Here is a 26,400-nt window from a genome sequence, read left to right on the forward strand (position 1 = left end):
TGCAATAGCTATATATATAAATATCCATCTATATAAATACCCATGTAAACACTATTGACTATTTGAGTTGAGTTTGATGTAACAAGTACCGGTAAATCAAATATCCCTTGGCTATCTGCACAAAAGAGAAAAGAATAAAACCTAACAAGTGATTTTTTTTTCCTCCCATCAGCTTCCACACATGCCTCACATAAGTGAGTGTCTAATGAAACGAAGTCTGAAACCCACCGACTTGAGAGACATGACACTGGGGCAGCTTCAGGTTATAGTCAATGACCTCCACTCCCAGATTGAGAGTAAGTCAAACACACACAAAGTCGCTAACCTCTGCTTTTACTAGCAGAAATGAGTAAGGGAGCAAATGCTAACGGATACTGCATACCAGTCAGCAGCTTACCGACAATATTTACTTTTACCACTTTCTACAACTCATTTATCATGCCACTTAGAGATGAATAATCTGGCATTTTAAAATTAATCTATTTCAAAACCCCCATGAGTCCTAAATCACTGTCAAGTTCCAAGTACAACAGCAGCCTTCCATTTTAAAGACATCTTTAACCTTTTGCTTTATGGAAGAGAAACTAAGATATTAGGTGGCTCTTAGGTTGTTTATCAGACGTCTGCAATGCATATATATATCTATATATATCATCTAGCTTTAAAGGATTTGTGATTATTTACAAATTATAAATGTTTAAATTACTGTTTAATCACATGTGTGCATATTCATATTTCTCACTGCAGGTCTGAATGAGGAGCTTGTACAGTTGCTACTGATTCGAGATGAATTACACATGGAGCAAGATGCAATGCTGGTTGACATTGAGGACCTCACCAGGTGAGGAAATATCTATAAATAACTTTTTGAGTAATATTGGTTAGGGACATTTTTGTTACTGTTGCACTCTTTATACCAAGGTTTAACATCTACTTTTAAGAAAAACAAATGCTTGAAAAGAACCTTTCATACAACATGAAGTTTACTGAGGATATGAAAAAATCAAAGCATCAAAATGGGAATTCCAATACATTTGAAAAAATAGCTAGTAAGAATTCTAAGTCTGGGAAAGCAAGGAAATGCAAGTTTATTTATATGGCTAATTTCAGTGTGAGATAATTCATAGTGCCGCACATGAGAGAAAATGCATTGCAGTGGCATAAAGGCAGCAGAAATATTTCAAGAGAACAAAACTATGGACTAACATAAGATAATTATATCAAAAAAGATAAAATGATTGCTAAAAAAAAAAGGAAATGGAAGTTGAAAACTTCAGTAATTATGTTTAGATAGTCAAATAGTCAAAGGCCACTCTAAAAAAAAATATTTTTTTTTAAATCTCGATTTAAAGCAGCTTAGGGTATCAACACTTTAACAAGTTTAAGGGAGTTTGTTCCAGATTAGTAAAGCATCAGAACTAAACAAGCTTCCTCTCTGTGTTTGGTTCTGGATATAGACAATGCAAACTAAACTTGAGCTGAACTACCTGAGAGGTCTGGGTGGAAGATACATTCACAGCATATCTGTAATGTATTTTGGAGTGAAACCATTCAATGATTTACAGGCTAACACTTATTCCCCGAGGCCTCTTCCCAGAGATACAGGGACCCAGTGCAACGACTGTATTGCTGAGGTGATTTGCTCCACTTAGTTTTAGTGAGGATGAGGGCAGCAGCATTCTAGATCAGCTGCAGCTGTCTGATACACTTTTAAGCCTGTGAAGACACCTTTTAGGAAATCAGTTCTCTAAAGATCAGTGCATGAATTAGTTCTACTGAGACAGTTGTCCTTTATTCTTTGAGCTGTTCTTTAGATGATAGAAGGAAGTCTTTGTTACTGTTGGTATGCACCTTTGAAGGTTCAGGTCTGAGTCCATCTCTACATCCTGATTTCAAGCCTAAATGGTGGTTTCTGCTTATAGGAACTGAATATGTGGACTAAGTTTTGGTCACTCTTGGTCCAAATATGATTACTTGAGTGTTATAAACCATTTCTATGTGCTTGGGACTCCAATGATTCAAACAAAAGCCATAATCCAAAAAAAAGAAACCAAAATTATCCCAGAGAATATCAATGGTTGATTAAGGAGTTCTCAAAGGAACACAAAATACATCTAAAGCCATGCAGGCTTTACTTGTACAGTGATGTGACCTTAAAAAGACAGCTCATGTTCAAAAGTCCTCATTGTGACTGAATTTAACAAATTTAACAATAGCGAGTAAAATTTTCTCCACTGTGATATGAATGACTTATTGCCAGTTAGTGCTATTATTAATCTAATCCATTGGTCACCATTGCCTCAAAAAAAACCAAAAGTTTAGTTTTTTTTAGAAAGGCGCAAAAAGCTTTTTACACCTTTTCCCTAAAGCATTGAGCCTCCTGCAGACTTGTAAACTCTCATTAACTATGACTTGCAGAGAACGTGGACTTCCCCTGAAAGTAATCTGTGATCAGTACAATCAAACCCAAGTGGACTCCATGTCCAGCCTGCAACAGGATTGTATTTTCATCAAAACAAACTCCAGTTCCCACATTCAGTGGGTTGTTTCCAGACTCTGGAGTTTCCCAATTAAAACGCACTGTTGGTGCAGGTTGTTGGATACATTTGACTTAGTTGGGTTTGGTATCAGATTTAAAACATTCGTAAACACTTCTGTATTTGATCTCACCCATGATCTTATTGCAGTTTGAAGCCTATCTTGGAAAACACCAAACGAAAGAAAAACACAATTTTATTCTCCAGTTGTCTGTAGAACATTGACCAATTTAACACTAAGGTCATTTCTTGTTGCTTTTTCTGAAAGACTCGTAAAGCAAATATAATATAGACACAGCTTACTTCTAAATAAGATATTTTAATTAAACTAAATGTTTTTATGATCCAAACTAAAACTGTTCCCATTTTGCCAGACTAGTTTTTTAGGTGTTCAATAAAACCCAAAGTCTCCCCAACCCATATAAAATAAAACTCCCTTTTGGGTGATTTGTTACTCTTAATAAGAGTTTAGTTTAGTTTAAAATATCTGCATTTATCCCCTTTATGTGTTCTAAGATTTTAGGTGTTTTTCAAAAGAGATGCAATTAATTAAAATGAATTTTTATTTTATTAACTTTTCTCTTCCCAGGCATGCAGAGAGCCAGCAGAAACATTTGGCTGAGAGGACCCTAGCCAAATAAGATGCCCGTCCCATCTCATCCCGTCCTGCTCTGATCCGTTGCCCCTTTGTGAACTTTAACCCTGATCCTAAACAAACTTTCCCTATCTGGCTCATTTTCTCTGCTCCCTGTGTCTATCCAAAACCTCCTTGCCTGTCAAAAGTACTTTCTCCTCTTCCCTTCTTCCCCCACTTCCTGATGCTTACCCTCCTGCCAACTCACTGACTTCACTGGTAGCAACAGCACAGAAGAAAAGACACTTTCTTTAAATGGCTTCTCCCAGCATTGAAGGACGGAGCAGTGCTTCCTACTTCCTGGGGAAGAGGGAAACTGATTGTGTGTTGTCATAGATTCTTTCCACCAGGCTTCCTGTGCAGTAATCGGCCTTGCTTTGCTACTGTTTCTTTTCAACTTTCTACATTTGCCACTAAATTGTAACTGTTCAAATGCAACAAAAAAAAAAATGTGGAAAAAATAAAAAACAATAGTTAAAACTTTAGTAGAAAGTCAGTCCTGAAAAGAAAAAAAAAGGAAAATACTGTATGAAAATAAAACTTAAAACTAACTTCTTCAGATGATTTTAAATTGGACTCAAAGTTGAACTGTTTTTATTCTGCACAAATGGTAGTTTTCAACTGAGAAATGTTTGTCCGAAAGTGTAAAGGAAACATGCCTGCTTTGTAGTGGAGTTGTAGACTTTGGTTGTACGTTCACTCTGAATTGCTCTATCAGCATTTTGTGAATGTTGAATCTTTCTGACACAAGTCATTTCAAATGATTAAGTGTGTTAATATGATTTTCACCCTGCTGTATTCAGATGCTTTATTTGAGGGAAGAAATGTTTATGTACAGATATGTAAAATAAAGAATAAACTTGGTTTCGTATTTGTTGGCCTGTGCACTTTGTCTGCAAAAGCTTGGAGCTTCCTCTTTCTAAGAAAAAAGTGACACATTACATACTGTGACTCAGCTGCTGCTATATTCATGTTGCTTAATCATGACACTTTTTGAATTAGCCTGTTTTCTTATTTTCTGTGGGACTGCAAATTACTGTGGGCAACCCCTTTAAAGTCATAATCAGGATTTTTTTTTTTCTTAAACAAGACCAGTGAGCTTAAGATGAATATTCATCACTCTCTTGTGGTGCAGGACCAAAAATACTGAGACTGATCTATATGACTTGAATGTTTTGCGATGAATACAATATATTTTTTTTAAGTAAACTACTTTCTTCAAATGGGACTCACACCTGAATGCAACGTGTAACTCAAACAGCTACCGTGAGTTTCGGTTTTTTACAATCCTGTGGTCAATGTGTACAAAGAGCAGGAAACTCCTACAGCCACACGGCTACTACTAACATTTCAAATAAATGCCCTTCCGTTAAAAGACAGTGTGTTGAGCACAGAAGAAGAAGTAGTGGGAAGAGGGCATTTCTGATATAAGTAATATATTACATATATATGTATATTATACATGTATAAATACGTACACATGCATACAATATTTTTGGCACCCCACGTTCAATTAAAGAAAAACCCACAATGGTCAGAGAAGCAGTTTGAACCTGACAAGTAAAAATAAATAAAAGTTCTAGGAAAATTAACAAATAAGTCAGACATTGCTTCGTCAAACCATGCTGTTTTGAAAAATGCATGAAACAGTCCTGGAAAAAAAGACTTTAACCTAATTTAATATTTTGTTGCACAACATTCTGAGGCAATCACTGCAATTAAACATTTCCTGTACCTGTCAGTGAGACTTCTGCTCCTCTCTGCAGGTATTTTGGTACACTGCCCCAGTTGTCACAAACATGAAGGGTGCATTTTGCAGATGGCATGTTGCAGCTCCTTCCAAAGATGCTCAATAGGATTGTTTGGATTATGTTTTATTATTAATGTATGTACTTGTTAAATGCTAATAATACCTGCCTGTTAAAAGGGGAGCATACAGCAGAGTGGATCATTCTTAACAGAGAGCTCATTCAGTGTCCATTTTGATCATCCTTGAACGAGAACCCTTTGTTATCTTGGTATGGCTGGAGCCAGTGATGTCTCCTCATTTACAAACTGATGTAATGATGTGGCAGGGTGTGACAATGAAGACATACATAATGCTACTTTTAACTGTTATTTGAGGTTACTTCCAGGCAAAATGAGCTCAATGGCATACGCTGCCATTCTAACCTGAGCCATTTCTGTGGTTTGAGTAAGACAATTCCTGTTAAACCTCATGTCATGTCTTATAATTATTTAATATTAGAACATTTAAAGTGTTTCTTCAAAGGGGTCACTTCTGAGGAAGGAATCGGAGTTAGAAATCTTAAAAGATTTTTAAAAAAGAATTTTTCTAGAGTTTTCTATTACAGGATTTCTACTTGTTAGTACTGCTTGTATTTCTTCATCCCAAGCTTGGTTACTCTAACAAAGGCCTGGAAGCATGAGGGTTCTTCATAGTATCTTATCTGTTCCTAGAGCTGCACATTTCTAGACTGAGATGTTTGATGTTTCTCCAGGTATCTGTTGGAGCCACTTCTCCTGTTATGGGGGTTACTGCCCCCAGTGCTCCCATGGCCACAGGCACTACAGTTGTGCAGGAAATGTTTACATAAAAGCCAGAAAAATATCTGCTGCCAGTGAAATAAATAGAAAATGGCAAAGGTAATAAATAAAAATGGAGATTATTACATTGAATTTAGAATGTATAACTTACCAACAACTGACCAAGCCTGATGGAGTTTTTGAGCTAAAATTGTTGACCAACACTGGTGGTCAGTGGAATCAGGTGTTTTCAGGAAATGTTCTGTTAGACTTCTGCACCTGTTGACAGGTATGTTGGTTCACTACCTCATTTTTCAGTTTTTTTGTTATTTGAATAGTCTGAATTTATCATTTTCTACAATCTGGGGTAAAGTAAACTATTTTTTTTATGTAAAACTGACATTTTGATGGTCCTCACAAGGTATTTTGCTAATGGTTATGTTTGGATGGATGGATGGATGGATGGATGGATGGATGGATGGATGGATGGATGGATGGATGGATGGATGGATGGTTGGTTAATTAATTTTAGCAAAAAGTTTGGTGTGGGATGCTTGTATTACTGGGACATTTCCCCCCTGTGAATTTTAATTATATGATATAGGCAAGCTTGATAGACTTTGATATGTTCTGTTGTTTTTATTATTTTTTTTTAATCATTATTATTATTAATGTATCTCACGGTTAACAATAGTCCACTTTAAGCACCTTTCATTTCAGTCTCAGGTCCTCTGCAATGTAATTGTGCCTCCTGTCATTTCTTCCTTCACCTCGCCACCCATCAGCCTTCGCAAACTTTCAGAAAGTCACCGGCAGTCTCTGAAAGATTTAATCCTGTCGATCAAATAAATCCTGTAAAAATAAGGCATTTGTTTTATCCTACTGTTAAAAGTGGACTGACGACTTTCATGGTGTGGATATGATGAGATCCGCGCTGAATACCTAAAAAAGGACATGAATGGTCTCTATGTGAACGATTTATTTTCTCATTAATATCCGTTCCCAATTTTGGCATCTTAATGTGAAGAAAATACTGTCACCGCCTCCTAAAAAATAGTCGCTTGTTTGTTTGCGCGCAGACGTTCAGTGACTCGTGATAATCAATATTAGTGTGATTCACTTTGGCATCAACGTTCTCCAACCTTGCATCAGTAATGGATGAATTTCCAATTAGCAGCCTACGCTGCAGAAGACATGGCGTCACAATTAGAGCTGTGCGCCGTTTTAGTGACTAATTGAGTCCTTCCCTCATGTTGCCGTTTCCTTATCATTTATTTACTCGTTCGTTCACCCCTCACATGCAAATCAGGACAGCTTTTTCAAAGCCATCATAAATTTAATAAATCACACCAGGTATAGATATCTGCGATGGGAACGGCCAAGGAAATTACAATTTCTTACGTGGCAGGGATTCCCCACCCCTCCGTTTAAATAAAAACCCTGAGATGGAGGCAGAAGCGAATAGTTGATTTTTGAAGTACCTACAAAGACCTTTTCTTTTCAGAAAAATGAAATACGTTCATCTCTGTAAGTCATTTAGAAGCAAGTGATAAAATAAGCGTTTATATTTTTATTTAAAATAAGGTGTTGGATGTTTTATACCCAGACAGAAGAACCCGTGTGTTTATTTTTTTATTTTGATTCTCTTGCAGGTTTAACCAGCTGTGCGCCGCTGCTGCTGCTGCTTCTGCAGCTGCTCGCCTTCAACTGCGGCTCTTCTACTGCGCTGCCGCTGCCGCTGCCGCTGGGCAACGAAAAAAACGCACAATGCGCGCAACTCTTCAAGAGCCTCCTTCTGAATGTCACAGAGCTTCTCAAAAGCGTGAGTAAACAATAGTCTATGTAATAATAACCAGCTTTAACTTCTATTTAAAAAAAAAAAAATACAAATGACTAATACATTTTTTTTTTCATTTTGTATTGAAGGAAGATTTGTGCTATGGCCTGATGAAATCCACTGAAGTGACACTGAGGAGCGCTGAAACGGTGCAGGCCTGTGTACCTTCTGACGCTCAGGTAAAGAGAAATCTTAAGTTATTAACTACTTTAATTTATTAAATAGTGTATATATATATATATATATATATATATATATATATATATATATATATATATATATATATATATATATACTTATATTAGATGATCAGTGTGAGAACTACCTAAAAAATCCATAAAATCTGTCTTTGTTACATAAAAGAATAGAATGATAAAAATAAACAATTAAAGTAATCCTGTTGTTTAGATTAATTTAGTAATAGCAAAGATTAAAGAAACCCAATTACTTTCAGAATCATTTTCTACTGTGGGTATTTGTTTTGACCAGAAATTCAGACTTTACCACAAAAACAAAACCCTAATGTAAAAAACTTGTACTTCCCCACACTGCAGAACTCTGGTTGCGTGATGCTGATAAATTCATCCTTCAATGAGGTATGTTGTTTTTCTACAAGTTGCTTTCATGATTTAGTTTTTGGACACAGTAAAATGAAAGATCAGGTATGATTTCTTACTTTGTTCTTTCCCCCACTGACAGAGTAAGTGTCTGATGAGCATCATGAAGGATTTGGCCTATTATGATGCTGCTATTGAGACCTACCTGGAGTCCCCACTATATAGGCCAGAGAAGGAAGTTCCGCTCCTGAGTCCAACTCTGAGCATCATTCAAAACTTGAGAAAGGTAAGAATAGTTGAAAATATAGTGAGAGAAAAGTGGGAAATTTTGAAATTTGAAGTTGCATGACAAAACATTTTTTTGGTTTGCACAGAACTGTTCTACTATTGTGGAAGAAGGACAAGACTCCTCTAAGGTATTTTTTTGGCCCTTCTTTAGTATTTGTTCCTTATTTTAGCCACTGTTTCTGGTTGGGGTTTTTTCCTCTGATCCTTAGAAGGATTAAGATTTTTTAGAATCATTTCTATGGGAATTTCTGTTGTTATAAGGATTTTCATTGTTTTATATTCACACTCTGACTGTTCTATATTTAAGGAAGCAGCCAATTTATGGAAAAATGACTCATACGTAAACCGGCAGAAGATGTGTAAGATGATGAGAGGCTTCCATGTTCGTGCCATCACTATCAATCGAGCCATGGGCTACATCTCCTCTGGGGAGCACAGGAAGTAAAACAAAAAAAACCTGAAGATTCAACAACATCACCATCAATTCTGACAATATCACAGTCTCGCCCCCTCCATAAAATTTGCCACAACAAAGCTGTATTTTACTACCATGTGTGGTGTTTTCCTCCAAGCAAAGCTGCTCAGGCATAAGCTAGCTGTATGGACCCCATTCTTAGGTCCACCAATCTGTTTAAAAGGTTAGTAAAGGTCATGTCAGTCTTATGACAGTAAGTTTTATGAATATGTTTCAGTATTTTCAATATTTATTTATTTATTTATTTAATATGTATTTATTGAAGAATTGTTTGATGACATGTAATGTGTTTTATTTATTTACAGTAAATTGTTTGTTTCTACAAATGTTACAAAAGTTACAGTGTTGTTGTAATAAAATGTCACCTGAACTACAAAAATAAAATATCTAATAAGCTAATTTTTTTTAAGTTTATTTGCATATTTCTTCAAGCTGAAGATTTCTGAATTAATCGTGATTAATCGATTATTGAAATAATCGTGAACTAATTTAGTAATCGATTGCCAAATTACGTATACAGACTGTAAAACATGCTTTCAGCAGACAGAGCAACCCACTTAAAGCAGTAATTATACCAATATATATATATATATATATATATATATATATATATATATATATATATATACCATATATATATATATATATATATATATATATATAAAAAACACTTTGCATTTAAGATAAAAAAAAGCAAAGCTTTAAAAAAAAAAGCTTTAGTTTCACCTGCTTTCATTTAGTAGAAAATCCTCTCTAAGGAACCTTTGACAATCTGATTATTAATCAATTAATCGAAAACATAATTAACAAATTAATCGATTTGCCAAATAACCATGGCAGCCCTACTGGGTTCTATTGTCAATTCTAATGTCCCCAGAACTATAAAAAGATATATATTTCCACATGAATACTTATTTTTGTTTTGCTTTGCTTTCTTTGTATGTTTTGTGTTTAGTTAGTTTTTTGCTTTTTCTATCAACCTATAATTTCTCAATTGATACAATTTTAACTCCAAGCAAAGATAACTTGAGAAAATAAAAGCTGCCATTTTTCAAATAGTGGTTTATTTTCACAGGGTTTTAGAGCCATTTAAACCAAGCTGGCCCAGGTGAAAAATGTAACAGCACCCTGACCGCTTGCTGACTAAATAAGGAACAAATACGTAAATATCCCCAAACTGTTCATTGGGACCTTCCATTATAGCTTTTGTGTCTCTCATTAATAATCAGATTTTTATAATCCATCATATTTTTCTTTTTGTTTAATCTGGTTGTAGAGTTTCTCAATTTTCAGTATATCTGTCAATTTGACTTACCGGTATAAGAGATAATCACTATTTTTTTGCGTCATCACTTTGCAGTCTTTAACTTCAGTAGCAATCCAGCAAATTCTTCTTACCAATTGTTCTCATCATAAGAGGAGCATGTTTATCATTTATTTTTAAAACAGCTTGTTAAAAGTTTCAACTATATCATCTGGATTAGTTTACATTCATGCATTACCCAAACTACATTTGTTTGTCTTCAATAAAATCATCCTGATTAAATGTGTGATCTTTGTTATGTCCACTATTGGCAACTCCAGCTTTCTTCACCATTGCTTTTAAGTTATAATTACTACAGCCTACTTGGATCAATATTGCTTTGGTACGGACTGTCACAGTTTGTACAGACTGCCCATCACCTCTAGAACATATCTGAGTTGGTTTAGTCAAAACTTGCATAAGCCCTCTTGCTTAGGTATGGTGTAAAGCTTATTACTTAAAACACAGAGCAGTATACAGTATTTCAGTCTACACAGGTCCCCCATAATAAAGAGTTCTTTCTCACATACACTGTCTATCATATGACATGCATTATCTAGGTGAGCAAATGTGCACAAGCTGGATCGGAATAAGAATAAATCAGAAAAAGCTTTTTGTGGAATGTGAACCTGAAGCCATATGCCTGCCGTATCAGTAAACATTATATCTATTATTAATTTTACTGTTATTTTCCCTTGTAATTAGATAGCAACCTTGCCACCTCTTGTATGTCTGCCTCTCCAATATGTGTGCTGTAAAATAATGAGGAGTCTTCAAATGGAATCCAGATGAGTCTCAAATATTTCCAATATATGGTGATTATCTTGTACAATATTAGAGCAGTAGATTACATTATTTCCATGGCTACAGCTATAGATGTGTAAGCTTTAGTCCCCTCTTAGCCGACTTTGTAAAAGTCCCATTTGACTAGAGCACAACTTAAAAAACTTTATATATTACAAAAAATAAAACAGGCCAACACAGTCAAACCACCCATTCACACCCTAAAGCTGCATTCAGACTGAGCATGGTGCGCAGCTAGGGGGTGGACTTACAGAGTATCCTTATGCGAACTGCACAAGGAAGCACTGGCGAATCCCATGAGGTGACACTGTTCACTGCTCCGAGCTCACCTTGTGCTACTAGATAGAAGTGATGTTTTGTCTTACAGCGGCTACACATAGAGCGGAGCAGTGACCTCTGATGTTTAAAATGTGAACTTTTCTATGAAAGGGCGTCAGGGCAACCAATCAGTGACTGGCTGTATTTTAGACATTTAAAAAAAAAAAAGTAGTTAATTTAGTCCTAGTCCTTGTTCATCATCCTCCCTTACCTCCAACATAGACCCTGGTCTGTCGCTGCCCACTCCCAGCATTGGTGCACTCTGCATGGGTAGATTCCAGATGCATCATCCAGATGCAGCTCTAAATGAATCAAAGTGGAGTCTGTTTTCAGTGCTTCAGGGGCAAAAATGTATTGACTCTCCAGGCTGAATCAGATGTTATGCAAATAGAACAATTAAGTAGATGTCTGTAATGTTAAAGTCCCGTATAATACAAAATTCAATTTTGTAACTGTCATGTGTCCTGAAGACTGTGTGTGAGCTTCATAAAATATGAAAAAAATCCTTTCACCTCTATCATTTCTTTTCTCCACCTCTTAGCTAATGTTTGCTCAAAATGGTGTGTTTGAAAATTGTTCCCCTTATGATGTCATAAGGGGAGCAACCCGTGTCCTCTAGGGAGTGGGTACAGGGTTGTGCATGTTGGGTTTTTTAAAGCGGAGAGGGCAGGCCTTTTCAAACATCCGTGAAAATCCTCCACTATATCTTTAAGATTTAAATCCTAAGTGTAGAATTTGCTTTTGTTTGTTTCTATTGTTGTTGTTGTTTTTTTTAAGGAAAGCTCTATTGAAGAAGAAAATTTGCCAAAAAGATATGCATGTGTAGTAGGATGCCAGATCACATTAACTCAGAGCTGCCAATCTGTGAAAAGATTTAGGTTTACAGAAAAAAAAAGACAAGTAATTAAAACACAAATCATACTATAGGATATGCTCGAGCTCCAAACAGAAAGGAAGTATGAGCAGCATAGAATAACATTTGTTTTTATATTTATACATTCCAAATTAAACAGGAATCGTTTTGAGTTTTCATTTAGAACATTATTTAAAACTTTCTATAAGAAACAGAATCCGTATTAAACAACTAACAGAATAAATTTAAATAAAATTCCATTTTATTCATCCATTTTATTCCTTTTAACAGTTTACATTACTGCTAAATTCTTAGGAGGGATTCAGACCTAAAAAAAAAAAAGAGAACAAATGAGAACATCAGCTGTAACTTCTTTAAAGGTGCCTCTCTGAATGTATGCATAATATCTCCAAAATGGAAGACAACAAAAAAAAAAGAAAAGAAAATCAGAAATACAGCTGCTTTACCTGTTCTCTTTAAGTGAAGAACATTAATATTTCAAGTCATGTAACTAAGAAACGTTACAGTCAAGTCTTTTTTTCTGGTCATAGTGGTTTTAAATCTATGGAACTAATTTCTAAAAGCGGATTTAGAAAAAAAATATTTACAGGTTTCAGCTGCCCACACAGCCAGAAAACTAAAGCCCAGCCTTAACATAGAAAGATATGTACAGAACCCATCTGGAAAAAACTGATTATTTGTAACTTTACAAACAGAATATGAAGACAAGAGGAATAGTCCTGAACTACATTTAAACTTAAGCTTTCTGAAATTATGTTTTTCATGATGGTCATAGAAAACAAAATAAGTCCAACAGATATACAGTCAAAACTGATGTAGAAAAATAAAACACAACTCTACAAAAAGGTATTTGTAAAAAGTATTACAAAATCATATGTACAGGAAAAGATGTACAAGAGTATAAAAGCTTAATAAATCTTACACAGACACACAGATTCGTTCTAATGCCTGATTTCACAAAGTTTTACTGAAACATCAAATTTTTTCCTGATTTTTGCAATTGCTGTACTACAGCACCAACATGTTTATTTATTACTGGCTACATTATTGGCTACCGAACATGTGACCTCTGAGTGATGCTTTCAAAGCTTTACATAAAGACATCTTAATGTGTCTGTAGTCTTTACAGAAAACAAAGTCCCTCATCTGAATGTTTTACATTCAGATTTAAAAACTCAAGTCTAGAAAACAAATGGGGGAAAACTAAAATTTGGTCCACAGGTCAACACTGCACATCCATGAACCTTGGTGCATCCATTTGATGGCGCAACAAGTGTTTGAGTTTGTCTGCTTTATTTAGCAGCTTGGGTCTCCATCATGCCTGAAAACAGAGAACAACAGAGTAATCATTTAGTAAAGCTATATAATAGGGTTTTAATTTTTATATCAACATAGCCTTTCAAATGTTTTTACGTCTACTAAACCTTTCCACAAAATAGCAAATATTCTTTGGGGGAATAAAAGGGATTAATATTTTTTTATTTATTCCAAAGCATAAATTAGTTTTAGCCCAGTCTACTTGGATATCCTTTAATAAAATCCAGCTCAGCTACTTGCATTGAAAACTCACCAAAAATATTTGTGTGGGAAATTTTATCAAAGTATAAATATAGATGTTCTTTGAAATCATGCAATTAACAAATCCTTTATGAAGGAACAACAGGAAGGAGACTTTTCAAAAGTCATGTTTATTCTTTGCCATAAGCCATGTAGGGGCAGAATGGATGAAACTGAATGAGATTCCTGGAAGAAGCAGTGAAGAGCTTTTAACTTACAACCAAAGCTCTGGGGAAACAGTTCAGATTAAACCGTCTAGATCAAGTCGAACCTAAATGCAGTTTGTGGCATATGGTTTGGGTTTATTTCTTTGTATCTTTTATCTTCAAAAGCCTCTTGAAATATTCTAAATTTCCTTTCTCTAATAGTTCTCCTTGCTGTCTTTTACTTATTTTTTTAATACACAAATCCTTCTACAACCTGCAATGTAAAACTTCCTGATTCTAACCTCTGGATTATCTGGTCTCTGATCTCCTTATTGATCATCTACACTGATACAACAGATCAGTCTTGCCTAAAGCTATCAATCCTTTCAACCAGTGGTTGGATAAAAAAAAAAGTTGATGAATTACTATAACATTTCATTTCCTTTTGGGATTACTACTGTATTTTTTTTATTGAATTGAATAGATTTTTAAGGTGTGTGAGTGTGTGTATTATAGGTATATGTTACCTATTTAGGACTGTTTTTGGTATATTTGAGGACCTTTTGAGGACCAACAGGCTTTATGGAGACCAAAGGCTGGGCCTAATGTGGCAGAGCCCCATTTTTTAGGGTCAGGCCAATTTATGCTTCTGACGCAAAGCCTCTGCAAACCATCAAATCTGTCTCTGTGCGCGACCACGCCCCCCCGCATAGAGGTTCTGCAATCGTTGTCGTGCACCTCACAAAAATCATGACTACGCGTCGGACGGTCGCAAACCCGCGCAGACAAGCAGAAGTGTGCAGACAAAAAGCAGCTGTGATTGGTCCTTGGTATGCCTTTCCGGCTGTCTGTGTGGTCGTCACTGTCGATTTGATGCCGAGACGCGCCATTTCTAAAAAACGAGGAACAACGGACAACTACGACAAAACGTTAATAGAGGAGGTTTGGAAGTACAACCAGTTGTACGATGCCTCAGATAAATTATCTAAATAAATATATCCTCTTTGATGTCAATTCTAGATCCATCTACATGACTGTGATTTCTTGCAGACGTGCCATTGTTGTTTTGGAAGATAAACACTCCTGCTGGCGCTGCTGAAGATCTCGCGAGTTCTCGAATAGGCTCCCCCTTGCGCTTTGGCAGGAAACTGCTGTGTGTCCCTAGAAATTCCAGACCGACATTGCAGAAGCATGCCAGCAAAACTGGTTCAATGCAGTGACTAAAATGAATGTAATTTAATGTATAGCCTCAATAAAAACTTGTGGGTGTGTGTGGGTGTGAATATGTGTGGCCATGTCTTTGTTACCTGCTGGGGACAATTTCCCAGGAATATGCTACATTTTGGGGACTCATAGTTACTTGTTCGGACCAACGTCTGGACTAGTCAAGTAGTAGATAATCGATGGAAGGATTGATTTTCTCACTATCTATGTCACAAAAGCCATCTTTTTTACAATTTCTTTGTACAATTTCTTAAATTTTTTTTTTCTATTTCTTCTTCAATAGTTTCAGCCCATACTGCATAACGTGCTATGATAGCCAGATACAAGGACTGGACAGAAAGTGAGGGAAGAGCATCACAATTCAAAGACCTTCAGGAGATTAAAAGAACTATTGGTTAGGAACACTTTGCAATTTGAAAATAGTATAACAACAAAAAAATAAGAGGGGAGTGGGTTACTTTTTTCAATCATACCTTTCAGCAGTTGGCAAACCTCGCTGGGCAAGAAGTCCAAATCCTTTAAACTCTCCCAAAGGTGGTAAGCAGTTGCCTTTCCAGAATGCCTTTTCTTCCACTCCACCAGCATTTTCAGCTTCTGTATGTAAACACACTTTTCTATTGCCTGGATGTCGTCCAGATCCTTGGACTCCAAGTCCAGAAAGATGGCCACCTGTTTCCATTCTGAACCAAGTTGACGGGCGACCTGCATCAGCTGCTTATCTGACAAGTCGCTCTGAGTCTTCCCTGTTTTTAATCCATCTGGAGCAAAAGACAAAATGGTACATACACTTTATTTTAACCTTAAATATGGACAAGATTCTGGAATCTTTAATAACATTGTTGTGCTTACATTTGAGTAATAAGAGGTAGAATGTAACTCTTTATTTTTTTTAGATAAAGTATAAAGTCTTAACAACGGACCACCAAAAGGTGTAACTGCTACTACCAGCTATTTTTCTTTAGCAAAAAAATGACTCTTTTTTTTTTTTTCTGGTTGCTTTTTCTTCTAAGAACCACAACTGGTTTGAGCGGCACACTGAGCTCTGCTTCCTGGTAAAGAAGAGTTCTCCTTTTTACATGCATCTCACTACGAAGTTAAAACCTTGATGCAATCAATTGTCTTACGGTGTTACATGTCTGTTCAGAAAAACAGATCACTGCATGGTCACTCAAGAAAATGAGCTGCTTCCTTCTACGCAAAACTTTGATAATCACCTTGACTTAAAGGTATAGAGGACAATGTTTTATTTCTGGGTGGATCATCTCAATAAGTTGTCCTCCTAATTGTCAATCATTCTGGTGATATGTTTACATAAGGCAGTCCTACGTGCTTGTCCCATTAAGCTATCTTTTCCTGCGCATGTGCACTTTCAGGCGTTGTCTTTGTTTCGGACACAGTAAGCTTGTGTGAGCAATGAGAACAGCAACTTTTAAACAGTGTGCAAAAGGAGAAATGGGCTTGTGCACGCTCTCGCACCTGTAATTGGCGTTCCCCTCTCGTGAGCGGGTACAGGGTTGTGCATGTGCTTTTTTTTTAAAGTGGAAAGGGCAGGTCTTTTAAAATATTTGTGAAAATTCTCTTCAGTCCCTTTGAGTGATTATTTATTTCTGTATCTAAGGCCCCGTCCACACGAAGACGAACCCTGGCCTAAACGCACAAATTTTTCACCAAACCAGCCTCTCATCCACACGAAGCCGGCGTTTCGGGGGTCTGTAAANTATTTTTGCTTTGGCACCACAGCGCCACTTACAGGCCTGGCATACATTTTGCAGCGTTTTCATGCATTCGTGTGGACGCTCACATTTATTTTACGTCTCCGTCTTTACAGCAAACATTTTGGAAAATATCAGCGTTTCATGTTCGTTTTGACTTCGTGTGGACGGGGCCTTAGTCGCATCTGAGGAGACATCTGTTGTGTGTTGCACTACGTTTAATGGAATTAATTTAATTTATTGGAGATGAACAAATAAGCATATTGACCTGACTCATCCTGCCATCTAGGTCTTTTACAGCCGGTTTCCTCCTCTGAGGCACTGCTGCTTCTTTGTCTGCCGGCTGGAAGAGAGAGATCGATATAATGTGAGTCACACTGCAGAGGCCAAAAACATGAAGGAATTTTTTTTTCTCACTGAAAACTGAAAAAGAAGCTCACAGTTTTTCCTTTTCTTGGGCTTTTTTTCTGAGTCGTCGACACAGTCGCCTGAAAAAGTAAAGGATAAAAAAAAAAAAATAGGTAATAAGGAAAAATATTCAAAAAACAACATGAAAGCAAACAGATGAAACCGAAACAAAAAAGTAGCACAGGAACCAATATTTCACATATTGAATGCGGTCAGAAACAGCCAATAGATTAAACATGAATAACCTGCGTTTAACCTAATCCATTATGGATTGCTATCACAGTCAAAATAAAAACCCCTTAGTGCTCCACCTGCTAAGATACCAAATGGAAAAAGTAAATTTAGCTTTTATTCTGCCATTTAGCAACTAACATTTTCAATTTCAGAAAAACCTCCTATGGATTATATATGATTTATATCCTTAAAAAAATTTGAAAAAATAGGGAAATTGAATATTACTTAGATTATTAATACAACACTTTAAACCACTATTCACATAATTAAATAGATATTTTAACTAATGCTCATCATAATGGGGCACTTAACGCACTGCTACCTTCTCTGATGGTGGCAGACCAGACAGTTTCATCCGTGTTAATCTCTATTAGAGATAATTTAAAAGGAGGCCTCTCCTCAAAGAAGGCTTCAAAGTAGCCTTTCATCTTGGTGACAGCGAGTGTGAACTTCAGTACCTGGAAGGACACAGAAACATGTTTTAAGTTCTGCGAGTCCCTAAAGCATAAAGGTTTTTGTCAGGTTAATAAAGTAATGATTATTTTCTGCTTTGCAATCAAGATGCTCCAGATAATAAACAGAGGGACCTTCATAAAGTCTGCAGAAATGTTCATCAAAAAAAAATTAAAAAATCAAATCATATTTGCGCATTATTTATCAATCTCAAAAAAAAAAAAAAGAAAGAAAAATCTGGAAAACAGGGATCCAACACTAAATGTGCATAGAAAACATATTAGAGCAAATTTAAGCTTTTAATCTGATTTAAGACTAATATGTACCAAAACTCGATTGATGTTACTGACGTAGATTTTTTTTTGTGTGTGCATAATTTTAATATATTTCACCTGATTTAAATCTCTTCAAAAAGGAAAATTTGGGTTCAAAAGAAGAAGATCTTAGTTTTTTGAAGTCTCATGAGATGCCTTACTGTAAAAGCTAAATATTTTACTTTGGCCTGGGTCTGCAGTCATCTCACAACAAACCGAACTAGGTGTCTGCACAGGCCATTCATCAACTCTTTGTTTCAGTTCCTCACTGATAAGGACATTTCTTTAAAACAGCTGTTTGAAAATGCCTGAACATGATGCTATGAAAGGGAGCTGTCTTATCAAGCCCATATTGAAAGAAATATCAGATCAATTAAAAGAAAAATTAGAAACACAGAAAGAAAAAATCTTTTCCAAGAGGTTATGGGGAAAGCAAGACAGAACCAATGGAAGTTCCCACAAACTTTAAGATGATTGAAGTTTGTGCTCCCGATCTTAAACAAGGTGACAGCCATGTTTTGATTTGGATTCAGTGGAAGTATTACTCCAAATTGGTACGTTCAACCGATAAATTGCAGAACCCCTTTTGTCCTAAAATAATACATCAATCGATCAATATTGCAGACCCTTGAATAGTTGTGCTGAGTGGTTTTGACACCAGTATTCACTTTAGAAGTGATCTTTGGTTGGGTTACCAATTCAATAAATAACATCGGTCAATTATTACAATCCTAATCTATGCTTCTCTTTTGTATTCAGTGCTTTAAATACAATAATGTTAGTTTTATTCTGGGAGACCATGCAGTGCATCTGCTTTGTGCACACTGCATCACACTTGTTACACAATCTAATCCATTAGTTAAAGTTGGTACATTGGTCCTACATTCAGTGCCTGGATCCAACAGTTCATCACAACATTAAAAGAACACACAGAATAGAGGGTCAATCAGAGGTTCTACAGATAACTCAGCTGCTCTCCAGCTTGCAACAAACCACAGGCCATCAGCAGGTTTAGCACTTGATGAAATTCAGGTTTTTTGGGGGGGTTTCTATGGTAGCCGCATAGTGACACAAACATTGCATGTATTGACTGGATAAAAGCAAACTTTAGCTTAGTCTACAGTTTTTGTTAAACATTTCTTCAAAGGCTTTATGAGAAGAGCAAACTTGAAGGTTCATTTGTAATATCTGGAACATTTTTACTAAACTACGTGACTGAAAAAGTTGGTACTTTCCTCAAATACTATAGAATTCACCATGGTAAAAGGATTTATTATTTAAAAAAGGCCTACAGACTAGATATTTTTGGTTGGGAAAACCTGATAAAAACTTGATAATAAAAAACTAAAGTATTAATAATGATTCATCACAAGAAATATTCTGACTCATTGCAGGTCAAATATAAAGAGTTTGTAAAAATTTAGTTTGTAAGAAATGTATTTTTACTATATACAGTGTGATTTAATCAAAATGAAGCCCGACATCCGTAAGCAGGGAGACACACCTCAGGTTTGATCTCCCCCTCCGGCTCGCTCACGAGGCGATACGTCCCCTCTTCCAATTTACACGTGGGAGGCTTATCAATCTTGATGTATCGATTCTTGTAACCCCGGAGTTGTTTGGCTATATCCTGCATGACAGCAGCAGAAAGCAGATAAAGGGCTTTTTAGCAGCAATAGGCAAGATAAAAATGACCACAAAGAAGGTTAAATGCATGGAAAAGTTCAAGTCCAGTGCACAAACACATCATGAGAGATGAGAAACCACAGAAAAACTTAACATAGATTTAAAGAACTGGCATTTTTCATGTAGTGTGATTATTCACCAGCTGGATCCTCCCAGACCCACATGTCACGCAACCACATTCACACTTCCCAAATGACTGTTTATCGTCATACAGCAGTCAGAGGTGTGTGGTGTACTTCAAAGTTTTTTGTTATAAATATAGATTGACTTAACTAGTCCTAACCTCCTGCTCAACTTTACTGTCAAACAGGATGTTATTTGAAGCAAACAAAAGCACAGGTGACTGTTTTACACAAGGCTGGGGATGGAGTGCATGACTAGAACAAAGCCACAGTGGCCACAGAGAAGAACAAAAGTGAGAGTTGCCTTCAGCTCAGAGTCTGTTCTTTTGGTTTCCAGGCACATTTTCAAAGGTGCGGCATTTTGCTGTAGTTTTATCCACGAGCTGATCAAAAAAGTTAAGAGTTGACTTTTCTCGCTGTAAAGGTGTTTTTTTTTCTACTCCCATTTTGTTTCCGCTTTCACAAAAATTTAAAAGAATTCTCTACCCAGAACCCTAAAGTGTACCTTAAGAAAATGTACCAAAACTGCAAATGATTTTAACTCTAAATAAATGTCTAAAAGTGAATATATACCTTCTTTACAAAGAGATTTATACTGATTAAGCCTTTACTCATTTAGTCCTATTAAAACAACAAACTATGTTTATTGTGTCAGTATGTGATAAACCTGGAATAAATGGCTCACAACTGTAAAGTGGGAGGAAAGTGATGCATCTTCTTAAAAATACAGTAATTAGTCTTTAGTCGGCCACTAATTGGTCAAGTTCTCCTTTGAAAGATGACAGAAGTCAGTAGTTTTCATCATAGGTTCACTTCGAGGAAAAAAAAAAAAAAAAATAGGAAATCATAAAGAATTTATTTGTAAGTTATGGTGAGAAATGAGTGATTCATAACTAAAGTTCAACTCAACACTTTGTAGCACAACCTTTTTGGTGAAGACAGAGGTAAAATGTTTCCTGTAAGTTTTGCTCACCCTGTAGCTGGTATTCTGGCCCATTCCACCATGCAGATCTCCTCTAGAGCAGTAACATTTTGCTGCTATTGGTGGGCAACACAGACTTTCAGCTCCTTCTAAAGATTTTCTATGGGGTTGAGTTCTGGAAAATGGTTAGGGCACTTCGGGACTTTAAAATGTAAATGATGTTTGGGACCATTGCCACGCTGGAGGAACCAACCAAGTCCTATTTTCAATGCTTGCACATTTTGGCCTAAAATCAATCCATACTTTGCTCTTTTCATGTTTTCCTCAACATGGATTAGCTTTCATATCCGCTCTGCAGGTAAACAGCCCCACAGCATGATGGCTGATGTTTCCATCACCGTGCTTCCCAATAGGCATCATGTGGTCAGATGGTTTCATCCTGGATCATCCATATTGTCTCTGGGTAAACAGATGGACCTGTGCTTGATAGAGACAGGGGAGCGCCTGGTATTACAGGATTGGAGTCCACTTTGGCATACCATGTTACTGATGGCAGCCTTTGCTGCTTCGGTCCAAGTTCTCTGCAGGTCGTTCATTGGGTCCCTCAGTGTAGTTTTAGGATGTTTGCTCACTGTTCTCATGTTTATGTTGACTCCACAGGATGATATCTTGTGTTTCTTCTATTTACTCCAATTGTTACCAAAGTTTATTCACACCTGCTTTTTGGTCTTGGTCATGTTTGAGTTTGAAGTCTGAATGTTTGAGGCTGTGGGCAGGTTTCTTTCATGGAGATCACAAATTCAAACAAGTTCCATTAAAACAGGAAACAGGGCAAGGACAGAAGAAAAAGCTACAGGTCTGCGAGGGGAACGAAATCTTTGTAGATGACCAAATTCTCATTTCCACCACAATTTTAAAATAAATTCTTTAAAATCCCACAATAGCATATCCTTGATTTTTCTTCACATTTTGTCTTTCATAGTAAAAATTTACCAATGATTGAAATTAAAGACCTTTCTAATCATTATAAATGAAAGTAGGACCATCAATAACAACCTGTAATTGAGTCTCAGTAAAAGAACTACTGATATTTAAAGTTACTGAACAGTTAATGACGCTTTGTGTGGCAAAACACTTACAGCACACATCACCCTGAATCTACCATCCCCACAGTGAAACATGGTGGTAGCAGTATTATGGTGTGTGGAAGCTGATCATATTGATGTGATGAATGGAGGTAAACTAAAAAAGAAAAACAGAAATAATCTGTCTGTTTTACTTGATACTTAAAATTTACAGAAATGTCCATCCCATTTGTTTTTCTCTTATAGATAGCATTGGAGAATCTTCCATAGCAAACTGAAGAGCTGTATTTACTGAAATAAAATCACAGACAGGTGGACTCATTTACTAATTTGGGTGACTTTTTAAGGGAAATGGTTGCATGGAATTTTAAGGGCCGGCAATGCTTTTTGAGCATAATTTTAACAGTGTTTGCACCTGTCAAAGAAACATTTATTAAAATATTATATATTATATTATATTGTATTGTATTATATTATACTATAGTTTTATATTATTATAATACTTTTTTAGCTATCATAACTGAATGTTTGTTGGTAGTTGAGAAACGATCCAAGTTGTTTGGTTTTTGCATTCCTGTTTTGAAGCATTTAAATATATATTGGGGGGGCTGTTTGTTAACAGAGCCCACTCATCAGGTACTGAAATATGAATAAAACAGGATCCTGAAACTACACAATGATTAAAACACCTGATCTAATCTCCAAACCAGTTTTGTTTTACAGGCACAAGCTACAGCTAAAAACAGTACAGCTACAGTTTCAATGACACATTTACAAACTCTCTTCATGGGTAGGAATTTCAGTCACTGAGATTTACTTGAACTGAGTTTATTCCCCAGGTGAACATATAATAAAATTAGTGCCACTAAACAACTTCACTAAGTTGATTTTAACCCCTGAACTGCCATGGTGACAAGGATGTCCTCACTGAATGAATCTGTGACTTTTAAGCAGGGCTTTTTTATGCTAAATAACTAAAAAATGATTCTCAGTAAAACAAACACCAAGCTTTTGCAAATAATTAAAACAGATGAAGAATTGCATCCAATTGAATTTGGGTATGCTTTTTTAGATTTTTGTTAATTTAATAGATTAAATATATGTTTGGGATCATTGTTTTGTTAAAGCAAGTATTTCTTTCCAAATGGCCCAAACTGCTCACCTTAGAATAGACAAAATTAATTAAAAGAATACAAATTTATGTACAAGAAATCCCTATAGACTGAGAGGATGGCAGCCAAGAGAGGCCTCTGGCCCAAATAGAAACTTTCTATCTTGATTGATATTTGATAAATATCTTCTAAAAAAACAGTTTATTGTTGACAAAGGCTGGGCACTTTGGTCACAATTATAAAAACAACTACTTCAGTTTAAACTTTCAAAGCTTCAAATCCTATACCAATGTAAGAACATGGCAGTGCTAGGGTCAATGGAGTAATTAAGAAGCAGAAATACCAACACAATCTTAAATTTCACCTGAAACTAGCAGTGATAGATCTGGACACCATCATGAAAGCCACAGCAAACAAACATAAACATGATTAAGTGGTATATCAGGTGCACCACTTATCTCTCTGCATTTCTGCCTTTCAGCCTAGGAACAGACGAAAGCCTGTGGAAAATATTAGTGATTATGAAATCATACATTAAAGGGTTGAATCAGAGTTTTTTTTAAAAGCCTTGACCTCAACTGAAAACTGATTACCTAAATCTGGGTCTGTGCTACACCAACACAGTCTTTTGTTGCATTACCGTATCACAGGGAAGAAAAGATTAGTTAAATTTAACATAGAAATACCAGAACCGATGAGACATTTATTCCAATGGTAAGAATATATAGATCTCTCACTGGAACAAATTCTGCTACCTGGAAAAACTCCCACAAAATACCTTACTTTCCATACCACAGATGACTGATATTAAGGTGCATAGTGCTTACTTTAATGTCAGATGCACTATTTGTTGCCATGTAGACATGGAAGCTGTAGTTGTTGGTGTCACTAAGCTGCTTGTAGACCAGAACCACCCCGTGGTGCTCTACAGATCCCGTCTTCTGAATGATGGGGCCAACCGGCGACAGGGAGGTCACTTTCCACTTCACGTGGCTTCCTGAGTGGTCTGCGGTCGGCTCGATGAGCGGACGGTCGTGCTTAATGTGTAGGACGCTGAATTTCAAGTCTTCCTCTGGATCTTTCAGAACAGATCAATTTTATTTTAAACTGTGCTCATTTTTAAGCATATCAATCACAGACTGAGAGAGTGCATGGATGGTCTTACGGGCTAAACAGATGGAGTGGGGGAACTGGATAGACGTAAGGACGGACGCGTCCTTGTTGACCGTGTCCACGTTAAAGATTGGTCCAGCGAATTTCCAGGAGTTCGGCAATAAAGAGTCAAATTTGGACCAAGATAGGATGGAGTACCGCACCAGAACCTGCTCGCTTGCTTCAAAAACCAGACCAGTAACTGAGCACTCATATGTGCCTTCGCCTTCAAGCTGCAACCTAAAGAACACAGAACGAGAAGCATTTAGCGAGGAGTAGAAATCTGCAGCAGAAACACTGTCTCACTGTTTTACTCACTGGAAACGTCCCTTTGACATCCTCTGAGGAGAAACCAGCTCTGTCCCATGGGTCTGTAAAGAACACACAAAACCTACTTGGTTGCATAATCATCACAGAGTAAAAAGCAGTACCGTACCACAAAGAGGAAATAAAATTCTATCTATCTCTAAATTACAATTCTGATTAAAAGTATTTGCCTCTTACATATTTCTTCAGTAGCTCCTTTGTTGATCTTGCTGATAATAATAAACTTTAATATCAAACAAAAAATAAAGCTTAAAAACCTGAGCAATTACAAAAGTGGTTAGACCATCTGTAAAAACTATATAACTCCCCTTTTATTAAGTCATAAATTAACTTGAATTAACAACTGGTAAAACCTGTAAAATCAGGAAATAACTTGAATAGAATCTTATTGGTAACCTTAAAGAAGAATAAAGATCTCAAAAAGTCAAGAAGTCCAAAAACAGATATGAAACAGTCAGTAAAATCAATAAGCCTGGAAACAGTCATGAGGTTTCCACAGTGAATCCAAGTGAATACCACTAAGAGACATAAATAAATAAATAAAAAGCAGAACCTTGAAGCTTCCTAAGATTGGATAAACAACCTAAACCACTTAAAATAGGCATTGATGGACCTGCTATTAAACATATTTTCCTTCTGCAGAAGCTTTGTAAATCCTTTATACACGAGCATGTCCATGCATACCTACCACAGGAGTTTGGTTCCAAGTATTAATGGTTACACACTAAATACTAAGCTGCAGATACAGATACTGTATAAACCACCCTGAAGATTTTGCTTTCCACACACAGGGATATCCAAGTGATACCTGCTGCTCTTTTTTCATGTTTACTTTGGGTTTCTGTCGTTTTTGCTGTTTTTAGGTTCTCTGTTTACTTTCCTTCTCGTTTCATACAGGTGTGGAAGCAGTCTAGGAGTTACTGTATACCCTCTTTATTGTCTATTTTTGCTGTTTAGTTTCATTTTCTCAGCTTTCTGTCTCTGTCTCCATGTCTGCTGCATACGATTTTATTCCACAAATAATTTTCAATAAAGTTTCACAACATGTACCAAGCAGAATGGTCTGCTTGCGAAAGCAAAGCTGTTGGGCTCTCATCTAGCTCTGGGACATCTATTCCCAGACAAAAGTGGAGCTTTATGACAGGAGGGAGTCTTGTTACATTCTGTTATAGTGATCTCTTTCAGAGTGGAAATCTTGCTCTCTGCTAAAAAAAAAAAAAATCTGGAAGGAAAATATCGGACAATTTGTCGCAGCTGTATGCAACAAGTGTGGGCTAGAATTCAAAGAGAGGTTAAAAACACTTTGGTCATCATAACTTTTATGGGTTTTTTTTTAATGAGATGAGCTTGTTGTTTTTTTATTTTTTCTATACATAAAATCTGAATTTTAAAACTTCATTTCATTATTACTCCAATAATCATTTGTTAGGTCATGTTAAAGACAGAAACTGAGGTAATCTGTGAGGCCTAAGAAATGCAATACTGTTTCACAGCGCTGCAACAGCAAAACCAAACAATATCAGTGGAACACATCTGGTTACTGAGCTCACCTGACGGACAGCTTTGCATTTTTCACAGCAGAAAATCAGCCGTTCGTCTGTGAAGAAGAACAACCATAAACAAAGTGCAGAAAGGAAGCCACTTTAATGGATGTAATCTGTCGACATGCTCACCTTTCCCATTTACAGCTGCTGCTTCGTCAGATCCTGAAGTCCCTGTTTTAAATACAAACCACATTATGGTTGCTGAAAACAGTAAGATTAGGGTATTTTTCTTAATCAGAAAACCTTGTT

At 36.3% G+C, this 26,400-nt stretch overlaps 3 protein-coding genes across 7 annotated transcripts in view; 2 read left to right on the top strand and 1 right to left on the bottom strand.

Moving 5' to 3' along the window:
• LOC107081925 (schwannomin-interacting protein 1) overlaps nucleotides 1-4,058 on the top strand; it is a 303,883-nt gene extending 299,825 nt beyond the window's left edge. For 2 of the 5 annotated variants that reach the window (XM_015370294.1, XM_015370293.1), the window contains exons 6-8: nucleotides 173-296; nucleotides 748-841; nucleotides 3,127-4,055. In XM_015370294.1, coding sequence (XP_015225780.1) covers nucleotides 173-296; nucleotides 748-841; nucleotides 3,127-3,178 — 270 coding nt within the window. In that variant the 3' untranslated portion in view covers nucleotides 3,179-4,055. Of the gene's footprint in view, nucleotides 1-172; nucleotides 297-747; nucleotides 842-3,126 lie in introns of all 5 variants that reach the window. The other 3 variants (XM_015370292.1, XM_015370296.1, XM_015370295.1) reach the window with 3 other exon arrangements.
• A 3,137-nt stretch (nucleotides 4,059-7,195) lies between these two features.
• LOC107081893 (interleukin-12 subunit alpha-like) lies at nucleotides 7,196-8,874 on the top strand. Its single transcript, XM_015370240.1, has 7 exons — nucleotides 7,196-7,224; nucleotides 7,350-7,519; nucleotides 7,624-7,713; nucleotides 8,089-8,130; nucleotides 8,234-8,377; nucleotides 8,466-8,507; nucleotides 8,687-8,874. The coding sequence occupies exons 1-7, from the start codon at nucleotides 7,206-7,208 to the stop codon at nucleotides 8,822-8,824; spliced, it is 645 nt and encodes a 214-aa protein (XP_015225726.1). The 5' UTR covers nucleotides 7,196-7,205; the 3' UTR covers nucleotides 8,825-8,874.
• A 3,437-nt stretch (nucleotides 8,875-12,311) lies between these two features.
• Nucleotides 12,312-26,400, bottom strand: part of LOC107081943 — a 32,787-nt gene continuing 18,698 nt past the window's right edge. Inside the window, exons 7-17 of the mRNA XM_015370327.1 lie at nucleotides 26,281-26,322; nucleotides 26,158-26,204; nucleotides 24,599-24,651; nucleotides 24,294-24,520; nucleotides 23,956-24,206; nucleotides 19,706-19,831; nucleotides 17,757-17,892; nucleotides 17,233-17,280; nucleotides 17,061-17,135; nucleotides 15,554-15,838; nucleotides 12,312-13,474 (exon numbers count right to left, since the gene is read on the bottom strand). Of these exons, the coding sequence (XP_015225813.1) occupies nucleotides 13,446-13,474; nucleotides 15,554-15,838; nucleotides 17,061-17,135; nucleotides 17,233-17,280; nucleotides 17,757-17,892; nucleotides 19,706-19,831; nucleotides 23,956-24,206; nucleotides 24,294-24,520; nucleotides 24,599-24,651; nucleotides 26,158-26,204; nucleotides 26,281-26,322 (1,319 nt within the window). The 3' untranslated portion in view covers nucleotides 12,312-13,445. The remainder of the gene's footprint in view (nucleotides 13,475-15,553; nucleotides 15,839-17,060; nucleotides 17,136-17,232; nucleotides 17,281-17,756; nucleotides 17,893-19,705; nucleotides 19,832-23,955; nucleotides 24,207-24,293; nucleotides 24,521-24,598; nucleotides 24,652-26,157; nucleotides 26,205-26,280; nucleotides 26,323-26,400) is intronic.

The sequence above is a fragment of the Cyprinodon variegatus genome, unplaced genomic scaffold (assembly GCF_000732505.1).
Source record: "Cyprinodon variegatus isolate N-32 unplaced genomic scaffold, C_variegatus-1.0 Scaffold44, whole genome shotgun sequence".
NCBI classification, from domain to species: domain Eukaryota; kingdom Metazoa; phylum Chordata; class Actinopteri; order Cyprinodontiformes; family Cyprinodontidae; genus Cyprinodon; species Cyprinodon variegatus.